Here is a 24,758-nt window from a genome sequence, read left to right on the forward strand (position 1 = left end):
AGCATTTATTTTTCTTTAGTAATTGTTGCTTACAGTATGAAATGTCAGTTTATGATAAAAAAAATCAAAAAGGCACCAGCTTGATAAAATTCCAAAATATTGAGGTTGCTGTCAAAGAAAAGAGGGGAAAAAAAGGCAAATATTAATGTTTATGCTAGCAAAATGCTCAGAATTTTTATTTGTCATGTGCTCATACAGTACAGACAGTGAAATGTAAAGTGACTGTTGAATAACAGGCAGAATACCAAAAAACATTCTTTCAAAAGCAGAAAAATAATGAACAGAGTAAGGAGATTATGAAATTATATTGCAGTTGTCATGTATAAAAGCTAACATGCATACTATGGCAGACTTGAGTTCCCAATGACCCCTATGTGGGATCTGTGGATGCTTTGAAATGGCTCCAAGTGACTTTCCCGACTTGTTCAGGCCAGTGATTTTTTTTTAGTTTTTTTTTTTTTTTTTTTTTTTTTTGCCAGATCTGGTCTGAGCTTCTCAGACTTTTCCACTGTGGTGTTAGTGGTTGAGTCTAAAGAGTCTATCAAATGAGCCCTATTAATATTGTATCAGAAGAATCCCCAGCTGTAGTCAATCATAATCACAAACAGGAGGTTTTGCCCCTAAGAAAATGCAATGCAACTTATAAGCTGCATCAGCAAAACTGATAATTCAAGTTGCTGTATATTTTTAACCAAGCTGATTTTGTGATTTTCCAGAAGACCTAAAATAAATAAATCAAATAACCAAAATGTTTTTTTGTGAAAGTATACGTTTCAATTATTCCAGCATAGAAAATTCAGCTATACATGGTTTACAAGTGTATGCAATCTTTTGTTCACAACTGTATAAATATGCTTGTTTTATTGATTTTTCCTGAACTAATAACTTCAATGATAACTGTCAAAATGGCTGTTATTCAATTTTTTGTCTGATTAATTGTTTCAGTTTTATTGCTGGTTGTAAATACGTAATGGGGGTCAGAGAAAGACTCTAGTTTTCTTGATTAAAAAATAAAACGTTTTAGCAGCTACGTAAATACAGAGATAAAATATAACTGTGGAGTAAATTTTGAACCCTTCTATTACCTTCAAATTTACTAACATCTTTTATCCTTGTGGTCAGTTTGACTCCAGCAATTTAAACCTCCAGAAAATTCTTATGATTAAAATTGTTCCCCAAGTTTATGTGTTAGGTACTTTATGTCTGTTTGCTGACTACCTAAACAGCCCTTTAAACTAAGCAACTCACCACCCGCTCTTTTTATACATCCAAGATACTTATTATGCGACTACAGAGAAATTTGTAGATCACAATAAAATCACACTGACTACTGGAACAAATTTGGAAAGAGATATCTTTTGGGTGTTTTAATGGCTTTGTATTATTTATAAAACAACCAAAAATAAATTGTGTGAAATGTTGACATTTCTGTATGTTTTGTACAGCTAAAAGCCTGGAGTCAAAATGACTCCAAAGAACACTGATGTACACAACATGTGCACATGACATTGAAAGCATATCATCATGCTTATTTGTTGCCTACCCAGTTTCCCCCATTAAATTAGGAAAAGTCATTAAATATGAACCAAAAAAAGATACCAATCATTTATTTAGAGACAGTAAACACTGAATGGGGTCAAACTGACCCCAAAAATAATAGGAGGGTTAAAACATCCAGCACCTGTTCCTCCTGTGTCCATAAACATCGTGACCTCACTCTCTCCTCACCAAAATGGCCGCCACTCCGGCCGTTACACCCATAGATATGTTTACACCCCTCAAGGGCTACTCGTGGTTGCTAAGCAACGTCACAACGCCGTGTGTGGAGGAGCAGTATGGCAGAGGACTTGAAACGACACCAGACGAGGTCAGTCCACACTGTCTGTCTTTCTGTAAATCTCACCTGCCGCTTGTTCCTCAGGGGACTCTAGATGTTAACCATTAGAAAACACCTGTCAGCTGAACTTATCTGCTTATCCAGGTGGGCTAACGAGGCTCTTGTGGCTCTCCTATGTAGTCTACACATGTATATGTAAAGCAGAAGTAAACGTTTTAATCTGTTTCCCCCTCTGTGTGTCTGCTGTAGAGTCCAGCTGCTGCAGGGTTCATGCTGAGATGGGGTCTGAGTCGGTGAAGGTGGTGGTCCGGTGCAGGCCCCTGAATGACAGGGAGAAGGCTCTCAGCTCCAAGATGGTGCTGTCCATGGACCTGCAGCGCTGCCAGTGCTTCATAGAAAAGCCTGGAGCAGTGGATGAGCCGCCCAAGCAGTTTACCTTTGATGGAACCTACTACATTGATCAAGCAACTGAGCAGATGTACAATGAGATAGCCTATCCTCTGGTGGAGGTAAGGGACCAGTTTGTTGTTTTAATTACCAGGCTTTAACAAAAGCAGCACGCTGGTCACTGGACACCCTCAGTCCTAACATCAGCTCCCTATATCTTATTGCTAATGACTGCAGACCTCATTATTTACTTAACATTCTGCTGTCAGTCACAAAAGTTCAGCTGAATTTTGATCCTTTAACAAAGCCTCATGTAAAGTTTTTCGTTTTTACAGGGTGTCACTGAGGGATACAATGGCACTATTTTTGCATATGGACAAACTGGAAGCGGCAAGTCTTTCACCATGCAGGGGGTGACTGAGCCTGCAGCCCAGAAGGGCGTCATCCCACGGGCCTTTGAGCACATTTTTGAGAGCATTCAGGTATGTTGGGTCCGCTGTTCTCACCCCTTCAACACTTCCACCTTGTGAATTCACAGCTGTAATGCAAAAAGTGCAAAAGCCTTCTCCATTCCAGTATGCAGCAATAAGTTTGTCTGCAGGGGCCGTGTGCATGCATGTACAGTGGGATGATTCCAGCTGCTCTTGTTCAGGCATGTTTTGTTTGCTCAGAGAGAACAATTATGTGTGTTTTGTGTTTCTGTGCAAGCTAGTGTGCAGAAAATACAAAATTCCTGGTGAGGGCCTCTTACTTGGAGATTTACAATGAAGAAATCAGAGACCTTTTGGGAAGCAACACCAAACAGAGACTGGAGGTAAGTAAGATAAACAAATCAGGCCACACTGTGTAACAGTAGAAAACTAAAGGGATGAAGGCTGTTTGGGAGTACAATAATTATGAAGCCTGTTTCTTAGACTACTCTCTGTACACACCGCTTGTGTTTTGCACACAATGCTGTACATGTTGCTATGGTGATCTAAAAGCGTAGCTGGTTGTGTGATTCCTCAAAGATCAAGGTGTTTGAACGGGGCGACTGATTTGGATTGTGTGTGCATGTTTTTGTGTGTGCTTGATGAATGCCTAGCTGAAAGAGCACCCAGAGCGTGGGGTGTATGTGCGGGACCTCTCCATGCACACTGTGCACAGTGTGGGGGAGTGTGAGAGAATCATAGAGCAGGGCTGGAGGAACCGGGCAGTGGGCTACACACTGATGAACAAAGACTCCTCCCGCTCCCACTCCATCTTCACCATCCACCTGGAGATCTGCAACACTGGTGAATATACATACAGTTATATGACAACCTAAACACTTAATATTATCTGTTTTTTTTGTGCTGCAAGTTTTCATATACAAAAACACTGCATGTGAACACACACTACCATTCAAAAGGTTGGGATCAATTAGAAATGTCCTTTTTTTTGAAAGAAAAGCTTTTTTCTTTTCAATGAAAATAACATTAAATTAATCAGAAATACAGTCTAGACATTGTTAATGTGGTAAATGACTTTTCTAGCTGGAAACAGCTGATTTTTAATGCAATATCTCCATAGAGGTACAGAGGAACATTTCCAGCAGCCATCACTCCTGTGTTCTAATGCTGCATTGTGTTAGCTAATGGTGTTGAAAGGATAATTGATGATTAAAAAATCATGAATGAAAATGTGAATTTTCATGGAGAACATGAAATTGTCTGAATGATCCCAAACTTTTGAACAGCAGTGTATTATGTCTCATAATGCCGCCAGTCATTCTCTGTCAAAGGCTTGTTTTTGCTTGTGCTTTCTCTTATATTGGAAGTTGGTTAGCAGTTTTCAGGAAAATGATTATCAGCCGGTTTAATACAATCCAAATTGAACTTACGCAAAATATTTAATCCAAATCAGTGTAAAATGGTGTAAAAATACAAGAATCAAGCCAATACATCCAGGTCAGTAGTGGTTTCAGTACTGCTTGGATGGATTCCTTTCAGTGCATTAGTGCATAATTTGGTTGAGAGATCTAGAAAAATATAGCATGTCACTGAAATTATAGAGCAAAAACTTGATTCCAAATAGCTGTTTTCTTTTCAGTTTTGAGGGTCGACCTTTTGCTCAATGTAACATACTGATTCAAATCTCAAAGTTCTGTTTTCGCTCATTTATCACCCAATATTTCTCAGATGCAGCAGGCCAGGACCACCTAAGAGCAGGAAAACTCAACCTAGTGGACTTGGCAGGAAGTGAGCGTCAGTCTAAAACCGGTGCTACTGGCGAGCGACTCCGTGAGGCCACAAAGATCAACCTCTCCCTCTCGGCCCTCGGCAATGTCATCTCTGCCCTGGTGGATGGACGCTCCAAGTACATCCCCTACCGGGACTCCAAGCTGACCCGACTGCTGCAGGACTCTTTGGGAGGAAACACACGCACCTTGATGATCGCCTGCCTCTCACCTGCAGACAACAACTACGAGGAAAGCCTGAGCACGCTGCGCTATGCGAACCGGGCCAAGAGCATCCAGAACAGGCCTCGGATCAATGAAGACCCTAAGGATGCTCTGCTCCGAGAGTATCAGGAGGAGATCAAAAAGCTGCGGGCCCTCATCTCAGGCCAGCTGGGCACTGCTGACCTGTCATGTAGGTGACAAATTTTGGGACTAGACTTTTTTTTTTAAACAGAGCAACAATATGTACATGTTTTTTATGAATATTTACGTATCTTAATGTAGATTCTGAGTGATGTTTCATTTTAATTTGCTTGTTTGCTGAGTGATTTCTAAAAAAAATTATTATAGTAAAAAACTTGAAAAATGCTTTTTATTTTTCTTTTATCGTGCAGCTCTTCTGGCTGGTCACATTTCTGAGGCGTCCCCTGTTTTTCCTTCAAGGCCACTATCCAGCACCACTGAGGCGAAGAAGGAAAAGATTAAAGAGGCAAACAGACCATTCCCACACCAATATATCACTTCACATCTATGCGAGCGTTGTATAAGAACCAGGTGATTTATGGTCTATATTCTGCTTTCTCCACAGGAGTATGAAGAGAAGCTTGCCAAGTTGCAGGCTGAATACAATGCAGAGCAGGAATCCAAAGCAAAGCTCCAGGAGGACATTGCTGCTCTGCGTTGCTCCTATGAATCAAAGCTGTCTAATCTGGAAAAGGCTCGAGCCAGCAGGGGGAGCTCTGTCCCTAAAAATGGTGACACAAAACCACCTGGTCAAAACAAAGAACCATGTAACTACTTCATAAATTGGTGTTGTTGCTCGTCATATTGTCAAAAGGTATTTGAATCAACAGTACTGACAAAGTCCTTAACAATGTTTCTTATTTGTTCCATTCTGTGTATACATGTACTGCTTCCCTGCATCAGTGAGCTCCAGCTGTACGACCCAGGCTGCAGAGGAAGAGCTCTGCCTGAACTCAGATCCCATTTTCCACAGTACAACTGGAGAAACTTCCTCTGTCAAGGTACTATCCACCACCATCATCCACCACAATCACTAGTCATTCAGACCAGATTAAAATTCTGAAATGAGGACTAAAACACAGTTATGGATCCTACTTATTGCTTTTTAATTCCTGCTGCTGATGAGCCAGCCTGTTGTGCCCTGTACGCCAGCTGGTGTCCAAAAAGGTTCAGATAGAGGTGGAGCCATAGAGGCAACTGATGACAGCACAGCTGGATCTCTGGACCAGAAACACGCCCTGGAAAGGTTTGTGGGCCTGTATGGTACGCACGCACGCACGCACGCACGCACGCACGCACGCACGCACGCACGCACGCACGCACGCACGCACGCACGCACGCATTACTGACACCTTTTAAGGCTGTCAATTTCAGGGACATAACATGTTGTCCTTACCATGAAAACTCGTTGTAATTCTTCTCTGAATGTGTAATACATTATGTCTTAGTTGTGTTTTTTTGAACACAGTGCATGATATTGGAATATGTTATATGGTATCTTACATGCTCTTATGGCAGTACATGATACATACGTCGTACATACACACTGCCGCTCAAAAGTATTAGAATGCCCCATTCTATCCAGTTTTTTATTGAAATTCAAGTAATTCAAGTCCAATGAATAGCTTGAAATGGTACAAAGGGGTCATTCCGTGTGGTTTCACCAGATGGTGGTTGCCGCACCATCTTCAAATTAGTCCTAAATTTGCATGCCATTAGATAGTCACAAAAGTACTTTCTATGCAAAATTGTAGGCCTGTAGCTCAAATAGTTTCTGAGTTGTGGGGGTCTGAAATTTTCAGAATTTGGGCTATAAAAAGCCTCGCCAGCGTTTTTTGCATCTTTAAGTGGTTATTTCTCAGCTTCTAGACATACCAGAGAGCTGTGAGTTGGTAAACAAGGCCTCTGCATGTAGCTAGTGCCCCACAAACATCCCCAGGTGTTTCCCTACACTCTGCAGGCCGTGGGGGCTTGCTAAAAATGCTAAAAATTTAGAGACACCTACTCACGAGTGGGGTTTGGGACCTTAAAAGTACTAGAAATACTGCACAGAAGTGTTCTAACACCCCTGGGTTCCATTCTACACAAACTTGTGTGATAACTTAACAAACTGGAGCTTTCTAGGTACCTCAGTTTGGAAAATATGAGCTCCCAAAGTTGGACGAGATTTTAAATTGGCTATTTTGGGGGGCAAAAATCTCAGTGTGGGACAGGTACCAGAGACCCCAAATTTTTCTACAAGACAGTTCCATCTGTCATCTATCACTGTACAAAAAAGCAGCAGGGTTATATTTGTAGTTACTGAGATATTCTTACTCAAAATGGCATAGGTAATGTCAAAATCGTTTTTTGCTTTTCAGTACTTTAAATTGGGATACAAGTATTAGTAGTCATTCCAATGGTAGTATTATGTATGTTTTGTTCTTTTTGAAATGTTAGTTGTTAAAGGTGACTACCTTCAAAAAGTGTAATGGTATAACTTAGGTATATCTAAGTTATAACTTAGGTATAGATTCTTTTGCTTGTAACATGACATTGTACAATTAAAATTAACATGTTTAATCCCACTGCACTGATACTGTAAAATTCAACATTATTGTTGTATTTTTAAATTAATCAACCATAAACTACTACAGAGCTCCCTGAATTCAAGTTAGTACATGTAATTTGTATGTGTATGTTATAATTACATGGATGCATTGCAAATGGGTGTCAACATGTCATGATATCTACAGGTATGGCTCTAAACTAGACCTTGTGACACAAAAAGGGCATTACACTTTTTTGCTTTTCAGTACTTTAAATTGGGATACAAGTATTAGTAGTCATTCCAATGGTAGTATTATGTATGTTTTGTTCTTTTTGAAATGTTAGTTGTTAAAGGTGACTACCTTCAAAAAGTGTAATGACATTACAGCCTAATAGTGGTCGTATTAAGCAAGTCTCAGGTTCAACTATGAAGAGAAGACGTTGCAGCAAGAATACCGTTGCTTAGATGTCAGAATAAGAAAAAGAGGCTTGCCTGGGCCATGAAACACCACCAATGGACTGCTGAGGACTGGAAGAAGGTATTATAGACTGAATCAAAATTTGAAATCTTTAGTTCATCATACAGGATCTTTGTACGCTGTTGAGTAGGAGAAAGGATGGTTACTCAGTGTGTGATATCAACTGTCAAACATCGAGGAGGAAGCATGATGGTCTGAGGCTTCAGACTTAAACCTCATGGAGCTGGTCTGGGATGAACTCGACAGAAGAGTGAAAGCAAAACAACCTTCAAGTGCCACACATTTATGGAAACTTCTGCAACAGAGTTGGGAAGAACTTTCTGAAGAATATTTGATTTCCATTGTGGAAAGAATGCCACCAGTGTGTTCAGCTGTTATATCCACCAGAGCTGGCTACTTTGAGTCAAAAGTATAGAATACATTTTGATTTCTAAATATTTTTTTAAACTTCACTTGTTTATTTGTTCTCTGCTTTCATTTCAGAGTACAATGAGACATTAACATGCATCATTACCAATAAAAAGACTGGAAAAATTGGGGTGTTCTAAAATTTTTGACCAGTAGTATACATCACTAGTTACAGATGCAATGAATAATCATTTTCCAGTTGTATGTCAGATATATTACATATGATAGCATTAATTCATTTTATTTTTATAACAGTCTATTCAACAGAACAGGTCATGTTTAACATATTGTTTAATTATCAGTATACCAGGATAGCAAGCACCTCCAGGGCCCCTTGTTATATAGATGGAATGTTTTTATGGTATGGTGATTCATCGATCTCTCTCTATCTCAGACTGCAGCGGCTGGAGCAGGAGGTAGTTGGAGGTGAGCAGGCCAGGAACAAAGAGTTACAACAGAGGCATCGGCAGAGGAAGAACCTGGCTGACCTGAGAAAAGTCCAGCTCATCCATGCTTTGACAGAGAACAGTGAGGAGAGTGAAAATGTGCTGCTGAACGTCTACAATTCCATCCAAGAAGAGGTCCATGCCAAAAACCAGATGCTGGTCAAAGTTCAAAGCAAGGTGGGTGACTGTAGCTGTAGGACAAATGCAAACATATCTGTGGGGCTTTCAATAGGTTAAAAAAGTTCATCTTGCAATGAGAATACATATGTATATTATTGTTGATTATTGCCATCCGAACTAAAGACAATGATCTGATAGTACAGAAATAGCTATCTGGTTCTTGATTTGATGACCAATTTATAGTTGACCAGCCTTCAGTTTAAAACAACTTCTAGATTTTTTTTATGCCCATGGTCAAGTACACCCCTTGTCAAAAGTTTTGAGACACTTTCTCATTCAAATAAATTAGAACCCGTCTCAAAAGTTTTGACAGGGGGTGTATATCAGAGTTGGGAATCAGTGCAAACTGGCCATCAGTCAGAGTGACACATATATTGTACTATTACGCTTGAAAAGTATTTTATTAACTTTCTTTACCTGAGAAAACTAGGCAACTCCTGTCTCTTCTGGGATTTACTTAAGAACCTAGTACAATTGGGTTCTGGTAGTCTGGGAATACCCAGACTGCCTGTGCACTCATTGTCATTTCGTTTACTAGGCAGTCTGGCGACCTGGGGTTGAATTTGTCCCTGAGTCAGGGATCCAATCACAGGACGGGGAGGGACAGTTAGACGATGACGCACACTAAGCGACTACGCGCAATGCATGATGGGTTGTTTGAGAAGAAGCGTTACCTTTGTTGTCGTGTTTCCGAAGGAACAAGCTAGTGGACTCGGTGGGTTTGGGCAGGTCTTTTTCAAAGTCCTCGGTGTCTTGGACGGGGTGGGTTCACGTTGTCTTTTCGATACGCTGCTTAACCGGACGTTCTCTTCCCATTGCCTGAATAAAGGAAAGTCTTTTTCAAGCCGACCGAGTGTGGAGGTGCAGCGCTGGCAGCATCTGTTTGACTGCTCCGGCTCCGGGGTGACTATCAGGTCCATCATCGCTAACCTATCTGATATGGTCGGCGTTGTTTTTGACACAAACATATCTGTGGAGTGTGCATAAACACGGGGTCCACTTTCCCTCATGTTTACTTTACATAAACGGCAAGAATCGTCCGGCGACATGGCGAAAGAAGCAAACACATGAGCAAACACAGCAATGATTCTTTTTCGTGGTGCTGCCGTCGCTCTGCATTTACGTCAGCGGCTAGCAGTGACACGATTGGCTGTGAGCTTCAACTGCCCCAGACTGACTGACATATGCAGCGCCCAATCAACGGCTGTGGAAAATTTTAAACTGCTCCACCCCTACAAGAAAATGAATAGCAGGTACCCAGCCTGTATCTCACTTGAGATTCAGGCTGGTGGTAGCCAGCCTAGGGTTCTGGGGCATACAGCCCAAAATACCACTGAAATTAACGCTCTCTTAAATTCAAAGGTAACTGATATTGGACAGTGAGAAATCCAAACAGTAGAGTCTTTAAACTTTTTGTGCAGCATCAAACACTTTGTTTTTCACCCTTGAAACTATAATGCCTTGCTGTGACAGCTGAAAGCAGCCAAACTGGAGATCCGTGACCTGCAGGCAGAGTTTGAGGTGGAGAGGAATGACTACCTGGCAACCATCCGTCGTCTGGAGAAGGAAGGCCAGCTACTGCACAGCCTGCTGGAGCGCATGGTGCCCCTGGTGCGCCGTGACTGCAACTACAGCAACCTGGACCGCTTGAAGAAAGAAGCCGTTTGGGACGAGGACAGCGCCACCTGGAGGCTGCCAGATGTGATGGTGCAGAAAACAACACTGCCTTCAGGTGAGGCATTTATAGGGGCATACAGAAAATATCTGGACATAGTGAAGACTTTTAGTAACAATGCAGCTGACCAGACTGTAAGTCTTAGAAATGTTTTGCCGGTTCTTTATCTTCAGTTTTGTCTCACACTTCCTTTCTTCCTCGTAGCAGTGGCTCCGAAACCGTCTGTCTGTAGAAGCGCCGGTCCTGATGTTGGAGAACCACATACGGTGCGTGTTTTTCTTTCATGCATCATTTCTACTTGTGCTGAAACATTGATGCCTACTGCTGTCTATTTCAGCAGGTAGAAGAGGACAGGTACAAGGAGATGCTGGACCGCAGTGACAGTGAGAACATCGCCAGTAGCTACTTCAAGCCAAAGAGAGCGAGCCAGCTGCTGGGAGGTGATGTTTCCAAGGGACACGGTGAGACAACGAACCACAGACATATCATTAAAACCACATATAACTAATTTAATTAGAAAATAGGTGCTGTTGCAGAATATCATGTGATTCTCAGTGTAGTACATTTTCAAGATTTTGGTCTTTATTTATGTACAGCACTCATTCTTGGGGGGAGAACAATTAGTCAAGATGATCAAAATGTAAATAAAACTAATCTTATTTAGATTGGAGATACATTTCAAAGTTAAATTACTTTTCTCATTGAATTGATAATTTAAAAATATTCAGTTTGTTCTCTTCCATTGTTACTCCACCAAGAAACACAGCTAAGAATGTGATGATCGGCATATGTTTGTCCATATGTCTGTCTGTCTGTTAGCAACATTACTCAAAAACGGAATAGCAGATTTGGATGAAAGTTTCAGTGAAGGTCAGTAATGGCACAAGGACCAAGTGATTAGATTTTGGCAGTGATGCGGTTCATAGTCTGGTTCCACAGAATGTTAAAGATGTCTGTATCATTGTGAGATAGCGTCACAGTAACGATGGCTACAAGTGAACATTACGTCAGCTGCCTGCTGATGATCACATGATTGCGATCCTACCACAAATCGACCGCTGTGGACTTATTGGGACTTATCCGTCGGAAATTATATATAGAACAATTGATTAAATTTTGGGTGTGTTTCCGAGTCCCATTCATTCTCGCCGCCTGCTACACGTTTCGGTCATGTGATTCGGTATCTGTACATAATGGACACATGCATAGTGTGGGCTCAGCAAGTCATTTTGTTTGTGGCTACATCTATATTAAATGACCACATTCTATGGTGCCGTGATTTCTGATCATCAGTAACTAATAAGCAAATGCTGCATTTCTAAATAAAATGCAGCATTTCTGACAATGCCATATGAGGGAATGAAAAACCTTGGCTGAGTACTACGCTCTGAGTGCTTTTCTACTTTCAAAAATGTGAGTGAGAAATGTAATCACATGTTCTCCAAAAATACTATTTTAATTCTCAAAATAAAAACCTTAGAGACTACAACTAAGACAGTAAGCAGTAACGGTGGCAAACCAACTTCCATTTAACCATTTCCCCATCTGACGGGGCTCTTCTCCTGCAGCCATCCACTCTCCTCCCCTGGTTACCATGGCAGCCCACCTTTCTGTTAGTGGGTCCAACGTGAATCCACCCATCAGCTCAGAATCCGTCCTACCTCGGCCTTTCCGCCTGGAGTCGCTTGGTGTCCCAGTGTCCAATGGTAAGGTGAAGCGCAAAAAAAGCAAATCTCACATCCATACTGAGGGAATCTGAAAGGACTGTGAGTTCCCATCCTCTTTAACACAGCTTAATCTTGTTTTTCACTTAAATGATTTTATACACTGTGATTTACCACACAGTATATAGTGAAGAATCAAATATAGAATATTTGGTAACTACTGCTAACTACAAATGTACATAGGAGCTTTTTTGTGTACAGCATGATTGTTAACTTTAAACCAAATGCTACCTGTATTATGATTCTATTCTGTGTTTTTTTGCACTGTACTTCATGAGTTTGATTCTATCATTTTTAGCTTCTCGTATTGTACTATTATAACTGTTCTTGACCAAATATTTAAAATTCTACACTTGCCGCTGAAAGGATAAAATAAATGAATTTGTCTACATTGTGGTTCATTTCATTTCCTTTACATAAAGCTATTTAAACTTGACTTCAGAGTGTTCGAAACAGTGATAATAAGTAAGATCCCAGTCAATATGTCAGACCAGTGTGTACTGTGATCCAAAGGGGTCAGGGGAGCTGCTATCAAGGCAGAGGTCTTATCTCCTGTTACACATGACCTCTAGGGTCAGCACTGCAGATTTTCATCTTCCCTTGTAAAGATAAGCTATAAAACATTTAATTTATGCTTGAGCCAAATACAAAGGTGTAAATCATAAAACTTGATTTGGATGCAATATCATAATATCACACTGATCTGTTTTAAGCAGTAATTATTTTAAATCTATTATTTAAGTAGTAATATGTGCCACTACTGCTGTAATTGTTGCAGAAGATGCACAAAATACTATCTTCTTTCCATTACAGTAACATGTCAAACACTGCAGTTTCATTTGTTTCCCAACTGATAATCCCAGTCCTTTCTGCAGCTCACTTTTCTGTGGGAGTGTCATATTTCTCATTTTGGCTATGGCCTGATTTCTTCATCCATTGTTTAATATTACTTGACCGGCAGAGAGCCGTGTCAGTTTCAAAATTTGACACCATTTTTTTGCCTGTGCGCAGACATACTAGACACAGATACTGGCCCATTAGCCTCGCCCCTTGTATTGCTGAGAGATAACGCTACAGAATGCCACTGTAAAAGTCTCTTGCAATAATTAACCACAGGGTAATCTAGTAGTTTCAATACTTTTACATAACAAATACCGAACTATTCAAATGAGTCAGTGGGAAGAAATTAGAAGTGCTACATGCGACAGATATCAAGAAAACACAGAAAGGAAAGCATTGGTCTGCTAAGTTCACAGGGAGGTGGGGCTCAGGATAATCGGATAATGGAAGAAGAGCTGAGCAGGCTTTCTCATCATCCAAGTGGTTGGTAAGATGAGTAGCATGACTGATAGTCATTCTGTAACAGGAGTTCTGAACGAGGCACAGAAGTAAAGACTGCAGGTTTACAGAGATGAATCGGTGACTCAAAAGGGTCTGTGGGTTAACTTAAGGTAACTGAATCACAAGGAAAACTGTCTAAAACCAACGTAAAGGCTTCAGAAAACGTCAACATGCAGTCTATTACATGTAGACTTTATTTTCAGTAGTAGAATAGAAGGAAATAATACAGAATCATTTTTCAATTTGGGGAAACATCTCTAGTAGGCAAATGCATGGACACATTTAGACCATATTTATAATCAAAAACAGTAGGAGAAAGGAACAGATGATACATAGGATCTTGATAATCATTTAATGGAAACAGCTTCTGCAGTTTATAAAACACTGAAAAATCACATCAAAACATTTTCAAAATTTTGTTTTGAAATCTTTACTAGGTGCATGAATTAATTTGCTTCTTTGAGGCTTTGCTCCAAAAAATGTGCTCAACAATGCATTTACAGGCACATATGTGAATTATGAAACAATCTGTAATGTACAAATTCTGCTGATTTGGGCACATCCTTATACACTCTTAGACTGATTGGTGTACTGTTGCGCCTTCTCAGTTCATGTCTAACTGAAATCCATTAAAGCAAACACAATAAGAAATTCTGGCTAGATGACCTTAACATAACATTGTTTATCACAAATGCAGAGCTTCAGGGATTTGAAATATTTCAGTTGTATTTCCAGTTACTCTTGAAACCTACTGCAAAAATGGTTTTGGATAAAAACAAAGTAATTTAATCTGTGAATAAACATGATCTACATTATAAGTGCCGGTGTTGCCTTTAAAGCAATCCTCGTCTTCTGCCTTGGTTTGCCAAAGTGACCAATTCCAACTTAATACTATAATTCTCTTTAAGCTGATGGTACTCTTAAACTCCTTCTGAGTATTGCATTTACATTGCCAGACTTCTGCTGTTTGCTGGTTTCAGTCTTTGAGCAGTCCAAGCTTTCTGAGAGCCTCTTTTCTATCAGCTCCCATACCAGGAACCACCATCACAGTATATCCAACTGAGTTTGAGGGTTGGTGCGGTACAGGCTGAGCTGTAGTGGTGGTTTTCACTGGTTTGGCTGATGACGTGTGTTGCTGTTCAGGGTACTTTCTTTGTTTGTGCTTCAGACCAGCTGTCTTCAATCCATTGGACTGATCAGGATGCATTACTGACACTGGTTGCTCATCATGTCTGGAATAGTGATGGAAACTGGCACTGCTCTGTAGAGGCCTGCTCTTGGGCTCTGTGGGCTCTTTAGAGTAACAAAACGATGGGCTCCTTGATGGATTACAGTTAGATGGAGCCTTTGTAAATCTGTTTGGTGTTGGGTTCAAAGAGGTGTGGGAGCTCGGTGGAGGCAGTGGGGCCACCGCCTCATTTTCTGGCTCTTGGTCTTTCAGGAGGCCCAGCTTCTGCAAAGCTTCCAGTCTCACCACCTGTGGATCTGTTGCATGCTTGACACCGTATGAAGTGCTTGAGATTTTGGATCCTTCACTTTGTGTTTTCACAGTAATGTTGGCTGTAATCTTTTTGGGTTTGGGGGCCACAACTGGAGGGGCTATTTTAGAGGAGGAAACTTCTAAGTGGGATCTGTCAGCTCTTGGTGGATTTCCAAAGTTTGGGCCATCCACTGGGGCAGGCTTTTCCAAGTCTATAGTGTGATCGATTCTGGGACATAAAGGCGTCTTCTTTGCAGAGGCACTCCTCCGCAAATGAACTAGAGCCTCATAGGACAGAGGTCCTCTTGGTAAAGGACCCTCAGCTGTTCTACCTAAGTAGTCCCTTGGTTTCGCAGAAGGAGGTATTACAACATTAACCTCTAAGGGAACTGGGAGAGCAGCAGGTTTCTGGTTGTGTTTGTGATCGGGTTTGTCGTTTTGGAATGTGAACTGAGGTTTAGAATAGAGGGTTTTACTGCTTGCAAGAACAAAAGGTGTAGGAACTAGGAAGCTTTGCACGGGTTTGATGTCAACGTTTTCTTTGATGAGTTCCTTAGAATCATGGCTCTCAGAACCTGAAAGACAACCAATATATATTTGTCACTAAATATACAAAATATCTAACTTTAAAAAATATCTAGTATTTCACTGACTATTATATCACTGATGTTGGATCTGTCTTCAAGATTAAATCACCGTTGAGCTTGCTCTTGCTCATGGAGGCCGACAGGTCAGCCAATTTGGTAGCAAGGTTGCCATGGCTGGGCAGTTGTTCAGGTTCGTCATTGGACAGTCCACTATCCTCCTCAGTATCCAAAGACTCAATAGTCTCCTCCAAAAACATGAGACAGGCCTTCTCTTCAGCAGACAGATAGTCCAGACTATCATCACTCTGAAATTTAGAAACATAGAGCTCTCCTTTTTAAATGAACTGCACAATACAATATCCCAAAATGGACAAATTCTCCAAATATAACAATCAACGTAAGTTTTGCGTAAGTAACTGCAGTAGAACTATACAGTGTCTTGGATTAAGAAAAGCTAAGCTCGGTTACTTACAAAGACAGAACTGGCACTGACAACGCTGTCACAGCTGCCAGCACTGTCCATGCCGTTCATCGTCTCCAGTCCAATCCCACCTGGCCAGGTATCGCTTTTAGGCATCTTAACGCCCTACTTATCCAAAGATGGTGGCACAGATTGTTGTTCTACTCTGTGAAAAGGGTGAAAATGAAGAGCTAAATTACAATATACATTGTTACTCTTTCCAGGGTAAAAAAAAATATTGTTGAGAAAAAGACAAAGCATTCAAAAATAAAGTCTGCCTCGTGTTTCTAGGACCATAATGTTTTTTGTTTGTTTGTATTTTCTAGCCATGTTGTTTATTCTGTATGATCCTCTGGAGTCCCTAAACGTCTAAAATACCTGAAAATAGAATATATTGATCCATCAATCATCTATACACTGCTTAATCCCCATTAGGGTCCCGAGTCAGCTGGAGTCCATCTCAGCTGACTCGGGCGAAGGCAGGGGACACCCAGGACAGGTCGCCAGTCTGTCACAGGGCTACATATACAGACACACAATCACACTCACATTCACACCTACGGGCATTTTAGAGTAAACAAATTAACCTCAGCATATTTTCTTTTTGGACTGTGGGAGGAAGCCGGAGTGCCTGGAGAAAACCCACACATGCACAGGGAGAACATGCAAACTCCATGCAGAAAGATCCCGGGCCCACCCCAGGATTCGAACCAGGGATCTTCCTGCTGCAAGACGAAAGTGCTAACCAGTACACCACTGTACAGCCGAATGTATAGATAATGCATGTAAAAATAACACAGTTACATCAATGAAGGGTTAAAACTGGGCTACCAGGTGGGCTTTGTAGGCTTTGGGATTTGCTTTGCAAATTTAGAAAAGGAATGATGCAACAACATTGTGTAAAAATTTTTAGAGCCTTTGAACAATCATCTCTCTAAACCTCCTTTAGATATAGAATACATTGCAAGAAAAATATTGTCTATATGTTTAAATGTTTTTGCTCACAGGAACAGTTGTAAAAACTTTGTTGGCAAACTCCCTTAAGACATAAAAATCAGTTGTTGCATTACACTACCAGACAAGTAATATTGTAGGTCTCATTACTGATAATATAACTTATTACGGCGTTTGACCGTCTGGAAAAAAACACATAGGTTGTCATATATTTATATATTAATAATCCATTTATAAATCAAATTCCATTGGTTACACATGTACTTCTACTCAACTACTCAAAACGAACCGATGGAAAACAGTTTTGTGTTCACTTACGAGCAACAAATAAGCTGTCACTTTTGTGCTTCTCTTTGAAGAGATGCTGGGCAAATTTTGCCTTTCTCCATATAGGAGATATAGGTTTCATTTACCAACAACCAGGAAAGTGTTTCTTGTATTATTTAATATTGGAAGAGGCATAACAGTTTTTTTCACGCAACAACCCTAAGGCAGCAAAGCTTGGAACTAGTTTTCAAAATAATAAATGCATGCTTACTACTGGATTATAACGTAAATAAAAATAATATATAAACCGACTAAATCTTAACTGTGCTAGATAATCATCTTAGGAAGTAAATTAACACACATGTTAATTACCTTTAAACACTTAATTAACCTGCTGCTGCTTTAAAATCCATCCAAAAAAAGCATATACTTAACTAATGGTTTGCAGTAAAGTAAATGTGACACTATGTACTTAAGCGAATAGTTAATTTGCTAAAGTCTCTTTAGCACTCCTTTAGAAGCTGCCTGTATTTGGTAAAGTCTGAACAGTGAGTCTGTTTTCAGCTTACTGATATGCAATATAACCCTGTGGCATGTCTCACATGCACAGTGGCTTTGTGATGATTGGACAGCCTCACTGGCAAAGAATGGGAGGTTATCGTAGCTTAGTGTGCCTCTAACATATATCTAACTAGTCTTCTTACTGCATGTGACTTGGATTACACCACACATGCCACTCCTAATCTTCTTTTCCCGGATCAGTTTCAGAGGGAGTGGAAGGCAACAGCAGTGATCTCCTGAAAGCTATATGATATCCATTTTGACCATACGGTCTTACTGTAACAGTCGTGTATTTGGGCATTTAGGGTGTTTGTTAAAGGTGTACATTATTTCACAGATAATGAGAACTTTAGTTTTAGCAAGAAAACACAAAGACAGGGCAGCTTTTCCTTCACTGTAAATAGCCACTGGAAAGTCAAGCAATGATTGTTTAGAAACTTTGTAAGCATGTACGTTTTACGAGAACAAATTAATTATAGAAGATAAAATCTTTCATTTATACCTGTATTGTAGAAATGAAACTGGAATTTTAATATAAAGGAAACACTGTCTGATCCTGCTGAAACAAAATTCACTTTTGGGTAAGTTTCAACATCTGAGAAGCTAGGGCTGCTAGACGGGCCAAAGTCGGTACAAAAGCACTCCTGTTCCTGCTTTGCCCTGTCATCCCATGCCTGTAAAAATTTAAAGCCCCTATTGCCTGGCCAACATGTAATTGTCCCCATCTGTCCTGCTGCATGCAGGTCAGGATATGAATCTGAACAGTGGAACCACAGTGATAACGTTCACTGTGATATAACCTGACACAGTTTGGGTTGATGATATGCAAATATTACACAGCTCCTGTAGCCTGGATTCAACTGACAACACTTAGCAGAACTCTGATTTAGTATTTCAGACTTACCAATGACTTCTTAATCATACTGGTCTTTCCTATTTTTAGGTAATATACCTATAGTTACCATGCTGCTAGTTATGAGCTGAGTTTGGGGTTTACTCTTACCAGGATAAAAACTCAGACTAAGACCATAGATGGTGATTAACCTCTGCTGACCATTTCGAGGAAAAGAACGTCTAAAAACACTGATGAAAACTAATCAAAACGTTATCTCCTTGTAGACACGCCTTGAAACACAGTTGCAACAGCCACAAAACTCCTGTACGAGCTTATCTATCACAAAAATCTGATGTAGAGGTCAGAACAATAAATTTAACTGCCATTTCAACCGCCATTTGGTCCGGTGACACAGTTGCAGTTTTGTTTTGACTGTGACTGTAAAAGCGCAATTCACCAAGCTTTTATTATCTTTAATGCGCTGTTTCAGGAGGATTATGTAACATGTGAAATCATAACTGTTTGTTTCGAACCCAGTTACCTAACATTCACCCTCCGTCTTTAGAAAGTTAATTTGGGCGCTATGTCTTTAGTAATAAGGATTATTTGCCAAAATATATCCATAAAATCAAACCATGTTAACATTTACAAACTATGTCAATCTAATAAAGCAGAAATAACTGTAAATGGTACTTCAGTGCAGTACTCAACTAAATGTATTTGGGTACTTTCCAGCACTGGGTACTCAAAGTGATCTATAACAACTCTGATTCTTTTAAACGGCAATATAAAATGATTATTCCAGACTGATTACTGTCAACTAGGAACAGTAGTTCCGCCACTCTTACCGATATTAACATTACACATGTGGGGGCGACATGTTGTTTTGAACAATGCATCTTTATTTAACACTCCTTTAAACAGCACATGGACCCTATGTACGTATCTATAGACTGTAGATAAAATAACGTTGTAATGAAGATTATCTCCCCCAAATACATCCATCAAAAATCAAATCGTGTTAAAGTACATTAGTTTTACTCTAGTCAGAAAATAGTCTGCAAAAAATAAGCTGACCGAACAATGGAAATGTGACATTTAAGATGAAAAAATTAATCAATAACTGTAAGTCGTCGAGTAGCAGCAAAAACAGAACAGAATCACCACACCTGATATTTCCTTGGCGTGAACAGCAGATTATGTCATTAAGAATGAAGTCTATCTAAGTTTTACAGTCATTAAACCATGTCAAAACAGATTTTACCTGTCGAGAAAGTTGAAGTTTTCCGCAGAAACTAGCATTAGTCGACAGTGTGAGACTCTGGACAGCAGCTTGTCCTCATCCTCTGCTCTGAACGCAAATGAAGAAGCAGTGGGCTCGCGCCTGTGTGACACCTGCGCTAGGGACTTTGCTCTAAGCTGTCAGCCAATCAGAGAGCAGCATCCTCCTTCGGGCACCTCCGTCGTCACAGGTGTAATCTGTGTCCATCTGTCTCCATTACCTGCAGAGAACTGCCAGGACTTCAGCAAAAGTACCCACACCAAAAAGTAGAAATACTGCGTTACAGTAAAACTCATGTATTTATAGTCGGGGTCGACCATAGAGCGAATAAGACGCCTCCTTATTAGGGATCGTATACGAATAATGTATGAGTCATACGTAATGTAATGTGTCAATGTAATATGAACGTACTATTGGTTAAAAATGCTTAAGTGAATAAAATTGTAGGGCAAAAGAGTACAGTTTTTTTGTCTTAAAAAACAAAATGTGAACTCTAATAAAGATGTTAATTTTATCCCATGAGCAAAACAAACTTTAGGTGTCTTGATGTCCTACTTATCTAAAGATGGTGCCATAGATTGTTGTTTTACTCTGTGAAAATGAGGAAATAAAGAGTTACATTACAATTTACATAGCTACTCTTGCCAGAGTAAAAAAAAAAAAAAAGTTTAGAAAAAAATAAGGAATTCAAAAGTAGTCTGCCTGGTGTTTCTATATCAAGCTCCTCTCCTGTGGAACCTGCTTCCAGTTTATGTTCCGGAGGCGGACATCCTCTCTATTTTTTAGACCAGGCTTAAAACCTTCCTTTTTGACAAATCTTATAGTTAGGGTTAACTGGGTGACTCTGAGGGAGTCAGCTGGAGTATTCATTTGCACAACTGACTTCCCCTTTCAACATCACTTAGTTCTGCCCCTAGCTGTGCTGCTATAGGCTTAGGCTGCTGGGGGAACTGTCTTGATGCACTGAGCCCTTCTCTATCTACCTTTATATTGTAAACATATACCGCTACTGCATTACACTCACTCTGTCCTTTCTCCAAGTGTTCCTGGTCCCAGAGCTGGATGCTTCAGATCTGTGGTTGCTGTCCCACCAACTGGTCTAGTCTCCATCATGTCCACTGTGGGATGCTGCTGCTGACCTTCCTCCAGCCCACTCTTCCAGCTGCCCATTTCCACCAGTCTACTCTGCATCACCTTCACTATACTTGATATTTTCATCTACATACTGTTTGAATTTTACAACCAGCTATATATGTAGTATATTTATTGCCAAAGCCATACACCATAACAGTAAACTATGAATCAAGTTCAATGTTAGCTTTTAGTTTTTATATATCATCTGTCTTATCATACGTGTATCCAATTGTGTGTTATATGTTTCTTGTTACCCATCCTCCTCTTCTCCCATCCCTCCCTCTTTCTCCCTCTCCACTCCTCTACCTCTACCCTTCTACCTCTCTATCTCTCCCCCCACATGAAGAGCCGCGTTCTGCTCAAGGTTTCTTCCCTGTTAAAAGGGTGTTTTCCTTGCCACTGTCGCCTTAGGGCTTGCTCTGGGGGTTCAGACATACGGGTTCTGTAAAGCGTCTTGAGACAATTGCAATTGGCACTATATAAATAAAATTGAATTGAATTAAACTGGGGCTGCACACTGGTGTACTGGTTAGCACTTTCGCCTTGCAGCAAGAAGATCCCTGGTTCAAATCCTGGCCAGGGCCTGGGATCTTTCTGCATGGAGTTTGCATGTTCTCCCTGTGCATGCGTGGGCTTCCTCCGACAGTCCAAAAACATGCTGAGGTTAATTTGTTTACTCTAAAATGCCCGTAGGTGTGAATGTGAGTGTGATTGTTTGTCTGTACAGTATATGTAGCCCTGTGACAGACTGGCGACCTGTCCAGGGTGTCCCCTGCCTTCCCCCGAGTCAGCTGAGATAGGCTCCAGCACCCCCCGTGACCCTAGTGAGGATAAAGCGGTGTAGAGAGAATGGATCGATGGATGAATTAAACTGAATTTTGTGTTACATACTGAAAATTATTTAGGGGAAAAGTTTTTCTTCCCCCTGAAATTTCACCTACTGAAAAGACTGTAGGTGAATTAATTACATGTAACACATAAAAACTCCTTTTTAAAGTAAATTTGATACTTGCACTTTCAATCATATATCAAAGCTAATAACAGTAGTAAGTACAACTAATTGACATTGTTTTTGAATTGGGGCCTGAACCTGTTGCTTATACACAACATAAAGTATATTTTCAAGTTTAGAATGTTAGATAACTCATGTAAGAAGTCGTTTTTGATTTGTCTTTTTAAATGGTGTGATTATTGCCAATTCATTTACAGTTGAGGAGACTATTGAATAAAAGTTGTAAATATACTTTATTATCAGTAAAGCTTTAACTCAAGCCAAAATCAATAAATAAGCTTCATGCAGAGTAGCAAAGAATTCAAGCTAGCTAACTTGTGCTACAGCTAATATAGCATAACATTATTAGTTTGAGATGTGCTTATTATACAGAATGATTTATTTTAGAACAACGAAGAGTTATTATTGGACTAACAGTACTGGCATATTCATGTGGTCATCACTTTAATGCTGGACAGAGTGATTTATCTACTTCATATGGTTATGGGGAGCTTGTGAATTTCCTCTTAGTGATTAATACGTTTTGTGTTATTTGGAGTAGTGCCTCTGAATTGTAGTGGAACAGAAGAAAGTGGAAATGCTCAAGTAATGTAGAATTACCTAAAAATAGTACTTAAATACAGTACCTACACCACCGTTCAAAAATTTGAACTCAGAAATGTCCTTATTTTCAAAAGGAAAACAGTTTTTTCGAAGAAAATAATGTTAAATTGATCATGAATACAGTCTAGATTTCCTGTTGTTAATCATTAAAGAGCTGAGAGGTTATCTGTATTTAAATCACAATCAGATCTTTTACATAAGACTGCCAGACATGTTGCGTAGATGCGGCAGGATGACTAAGCAAGTGGTGCTTCTCAGGCGGTGCAGTCTGCTAAATGTGAAGGTTACCTAACTAGACAGACACTACTGTTCAGAAATTTGGGGTCACTTAGAAATGTCCTTATTTTTGAAAGAAAATCAGTTTATTTTCAATGAAGATAACATTAAATGAATCAGAAGTACAGTCTAGACATTGTTCATGTGGTAAATGACTATTCTAGCTGAAAACGGCTGATTTTAATGGAATATCTCCATAGGGGTACAGAGGAACATTTCCAGCAACCATCACTCCTGTGTTCTAATGCTACATTGTGTTAGCTAATGGTGTTGAAAGGTTAACTGATGATTAGAAAACCCTTGTGCAATTATGTTAGCACAAGAATAAAAGTGTGAGTTTTCATGGAAAAACATGTATGTATCTAGAGACTGTAGATAAAATATTAGGCTACATTTGTTCTTCTTTTACGTGTGCTAAAAAAATAAAATGCAGTTACAGAAGAAGACACACTGAATTAGCTGTAATGTTTTAGTGTGTTCACATTAGTGTCAAAATTACATAAATTCTTATGTATTTGTTTATTAAAGGCAAAAAATACATTGCACCGTTGGACCAAATTGTAGTGCACACCTGCTTGAAAAAATAATAAAAATTTCAATGCATTGACACAGCACCAACAATCTTAACATATTAATAGGAAACCGTAGAAGTGATTGTAAAAGTTTAGTGTCATTTAGGAATGCAGCTATCAATGAGCCTATGTTTTGATCCAGTAAGTACTAGAAATGTGTTGTTTACAGCACCATTATGGTAAAATAGTTCTATTGTCCACTACACTGGACATGCTGTAAAATTTAAAATAAAAATATTTTCATCAAATTTTGAATTGTAAGTTGTTGTTTTTGCTCCAAAAGGCAGGAAATCCTCAAAAAATAAAAATATTAACTAAATTGAAAGATACTTTTTTCCTCGGATCTCAGGATAGAGCATTGAAACTGACACCCCTGCATGCAATGCAAGTTTTGTTTTGGTTACTTGTCACATCTTTTCTTTTTTTAAGCAATAACATAATAAAATATAAGCCATGAAAATGATCTATTAGGAAGAAAACACACAAAAACAACTGTGGTGATGCACATGGAAGGTCCGTAAAAGTTGTTTAAAAATAGTTTTCAATCTTGCCAAAACATTTTCCTTCATCAAATATTAAAACTATCATCCATGTATTCATCATCTATACACCACTTAATCCTCATTAGGGTCACAGGGGGCTGGAGTCTATCCCAGCTGACTCAGGGTGAAGGCAGGAGACACCTGGACAGGTCACCAGTCTATCACAGGACTACACATAGAGACAAACAGTCACATTCACATTAACCCCTACAGACAATTTAGAGTTACCAATTAACCTCAGCATGTTTTTGGACTGTGGGAAGAAGCTGGAGTACCCGGTGTGAATCCACACGCTAACCTAACCCTAAGACAGAGAGATTCTAGGTCCAGGGATGCAAACCGGGGATCTTCTAGCTGTGAGGGGACAGTGCTAACAACTGAACCACTATTCAGTCCTAAAAATATTATATAAGGGTCATTCCATGTCAAATCAACCAATATCCAAAAAAGTTCCAGCACCACCACCTTTGATTTCCACCATATTCAGTCTGTGTGTGCCATTAGGTCCCAAAGGAAGGTAGGAAACAGGTTCTCTGTAATATGTGTATGCATTTTGCTTTTACACCCCATTATATAGGGGTAGGTTTAGGCCTACAATTGATAGCCATCATTCTGGTAGGTACTTCACATTGCCATAATTCTTGAAATATATCAGCTAAAGGCCTGAAATTCACAGGATCATCTCATTTTTCACTACTGATTACAAAACAATCAGACTTTTAGCCCTAGCCTGAGTGTGAAAAT

At 39.8% G+C, this 24,758-nt stretch overlaps 2 protein-coding genes across 4 annotated transcripts; one reads left to right on the top strand and one right to left on the bottom strand.

Annotated features, from left to right (window-relative positions):
* Positions 1 to 1,686: 1,686 nt before the first annotated feature.
* On the top strand, positions 1,687 to 12,499 carry kif17 (kinesin family member 17). Of its 3 annotated transcripts, none has more exons than XM_022191198.2 (15): positions 1,687 to 1,867; positions 2,087 to 2,346; positions 2,560 to 2,706; positions 2,937 to 3,038; positions 3,309 to 3,498; positions 4,384 to 4,836; positions 5,039 to 5,133; positions 5,233 to 5,434; positions 5,571 to 5,668; positions 5,798 to 5,913; positions 8,478 to 8,706; positions 10,183 to 10,441; positions 10,589 to 10,650; positions 10,722 to 10,845; positions 11,953 to 12,499. In XM_022191198.2, exons 2-15 carry the CDS (start codon positions 2,116 to 2,118, stop codon positions 12,141 to 12,143), a joined length of 2,499 nt encoding a protein of 832 aa, XP_022046890.2. In that variant the 5' UTR covers positions 1,687 to 1,867; positions 2,087 to 2,115; the 3' UTR covers positions 12,144 to 12,499. The 3 variants fall into 3 exon arrangements, with proteins under 3 accessions (XP_022046890.2, XP_051803774.1, XP_051803773.1); XM_051947814.1 differs by having other exon boundaries at positions 10,725 to 10,845; XM_051947813.1 differs by lacking the exon at positions 1,687 to 1,867 and adding an exon at positions 1,881 to 1,981.
* A 1,126-nt stretch (positions 12,500 to 13,625) lies between these two features.
* Positions 13,626 to 19,944, bottom strand: zgc:158258 (uncharacterized protein LOC791186 homolog). Its single transcript, XM_022191197.2, has 4 exons — positions 19,858 to 19,944; positions 15,989 to 16,142; positions 15,626 to 15,821; positions 13,626 to 15,504 (listed from the first exon to the last, which is right to left on the bottom strand). Exons 2-4 carry the CDS (start codon positions 16,091 to 16,093, stop codon positions 14,426 to 14,428), a joined length of 1,380 nt encoding a protein of 459 aa, XP_022046889.2. The 5' UTR covers positions 16,094 to 16,142; positions 19,858 to 19,944; the 3' UTR covers positions 13,626 to 14,425.
* Between the last annotated feature and the right edge of the window lie 4,814 nt (positions 19,945 to 24,758).

This window comes from Acanthochromis polyacanthus, chromosome 5 (assembly GCF_021347895.1).
Source record: "Acanthochromis polyacanthus isolate Apoly-LR-REF ecotype Palm Island chromosome 5, KAUST_Apoly_ChrSc, whole genome shotgun sequence".
Taxonomy (NCBI): Eukaryota; Metazoa; Chordata; class Actinopteri; family Pomacentridae; genus Acanthochromis; species Acanthochromis polyacanthus.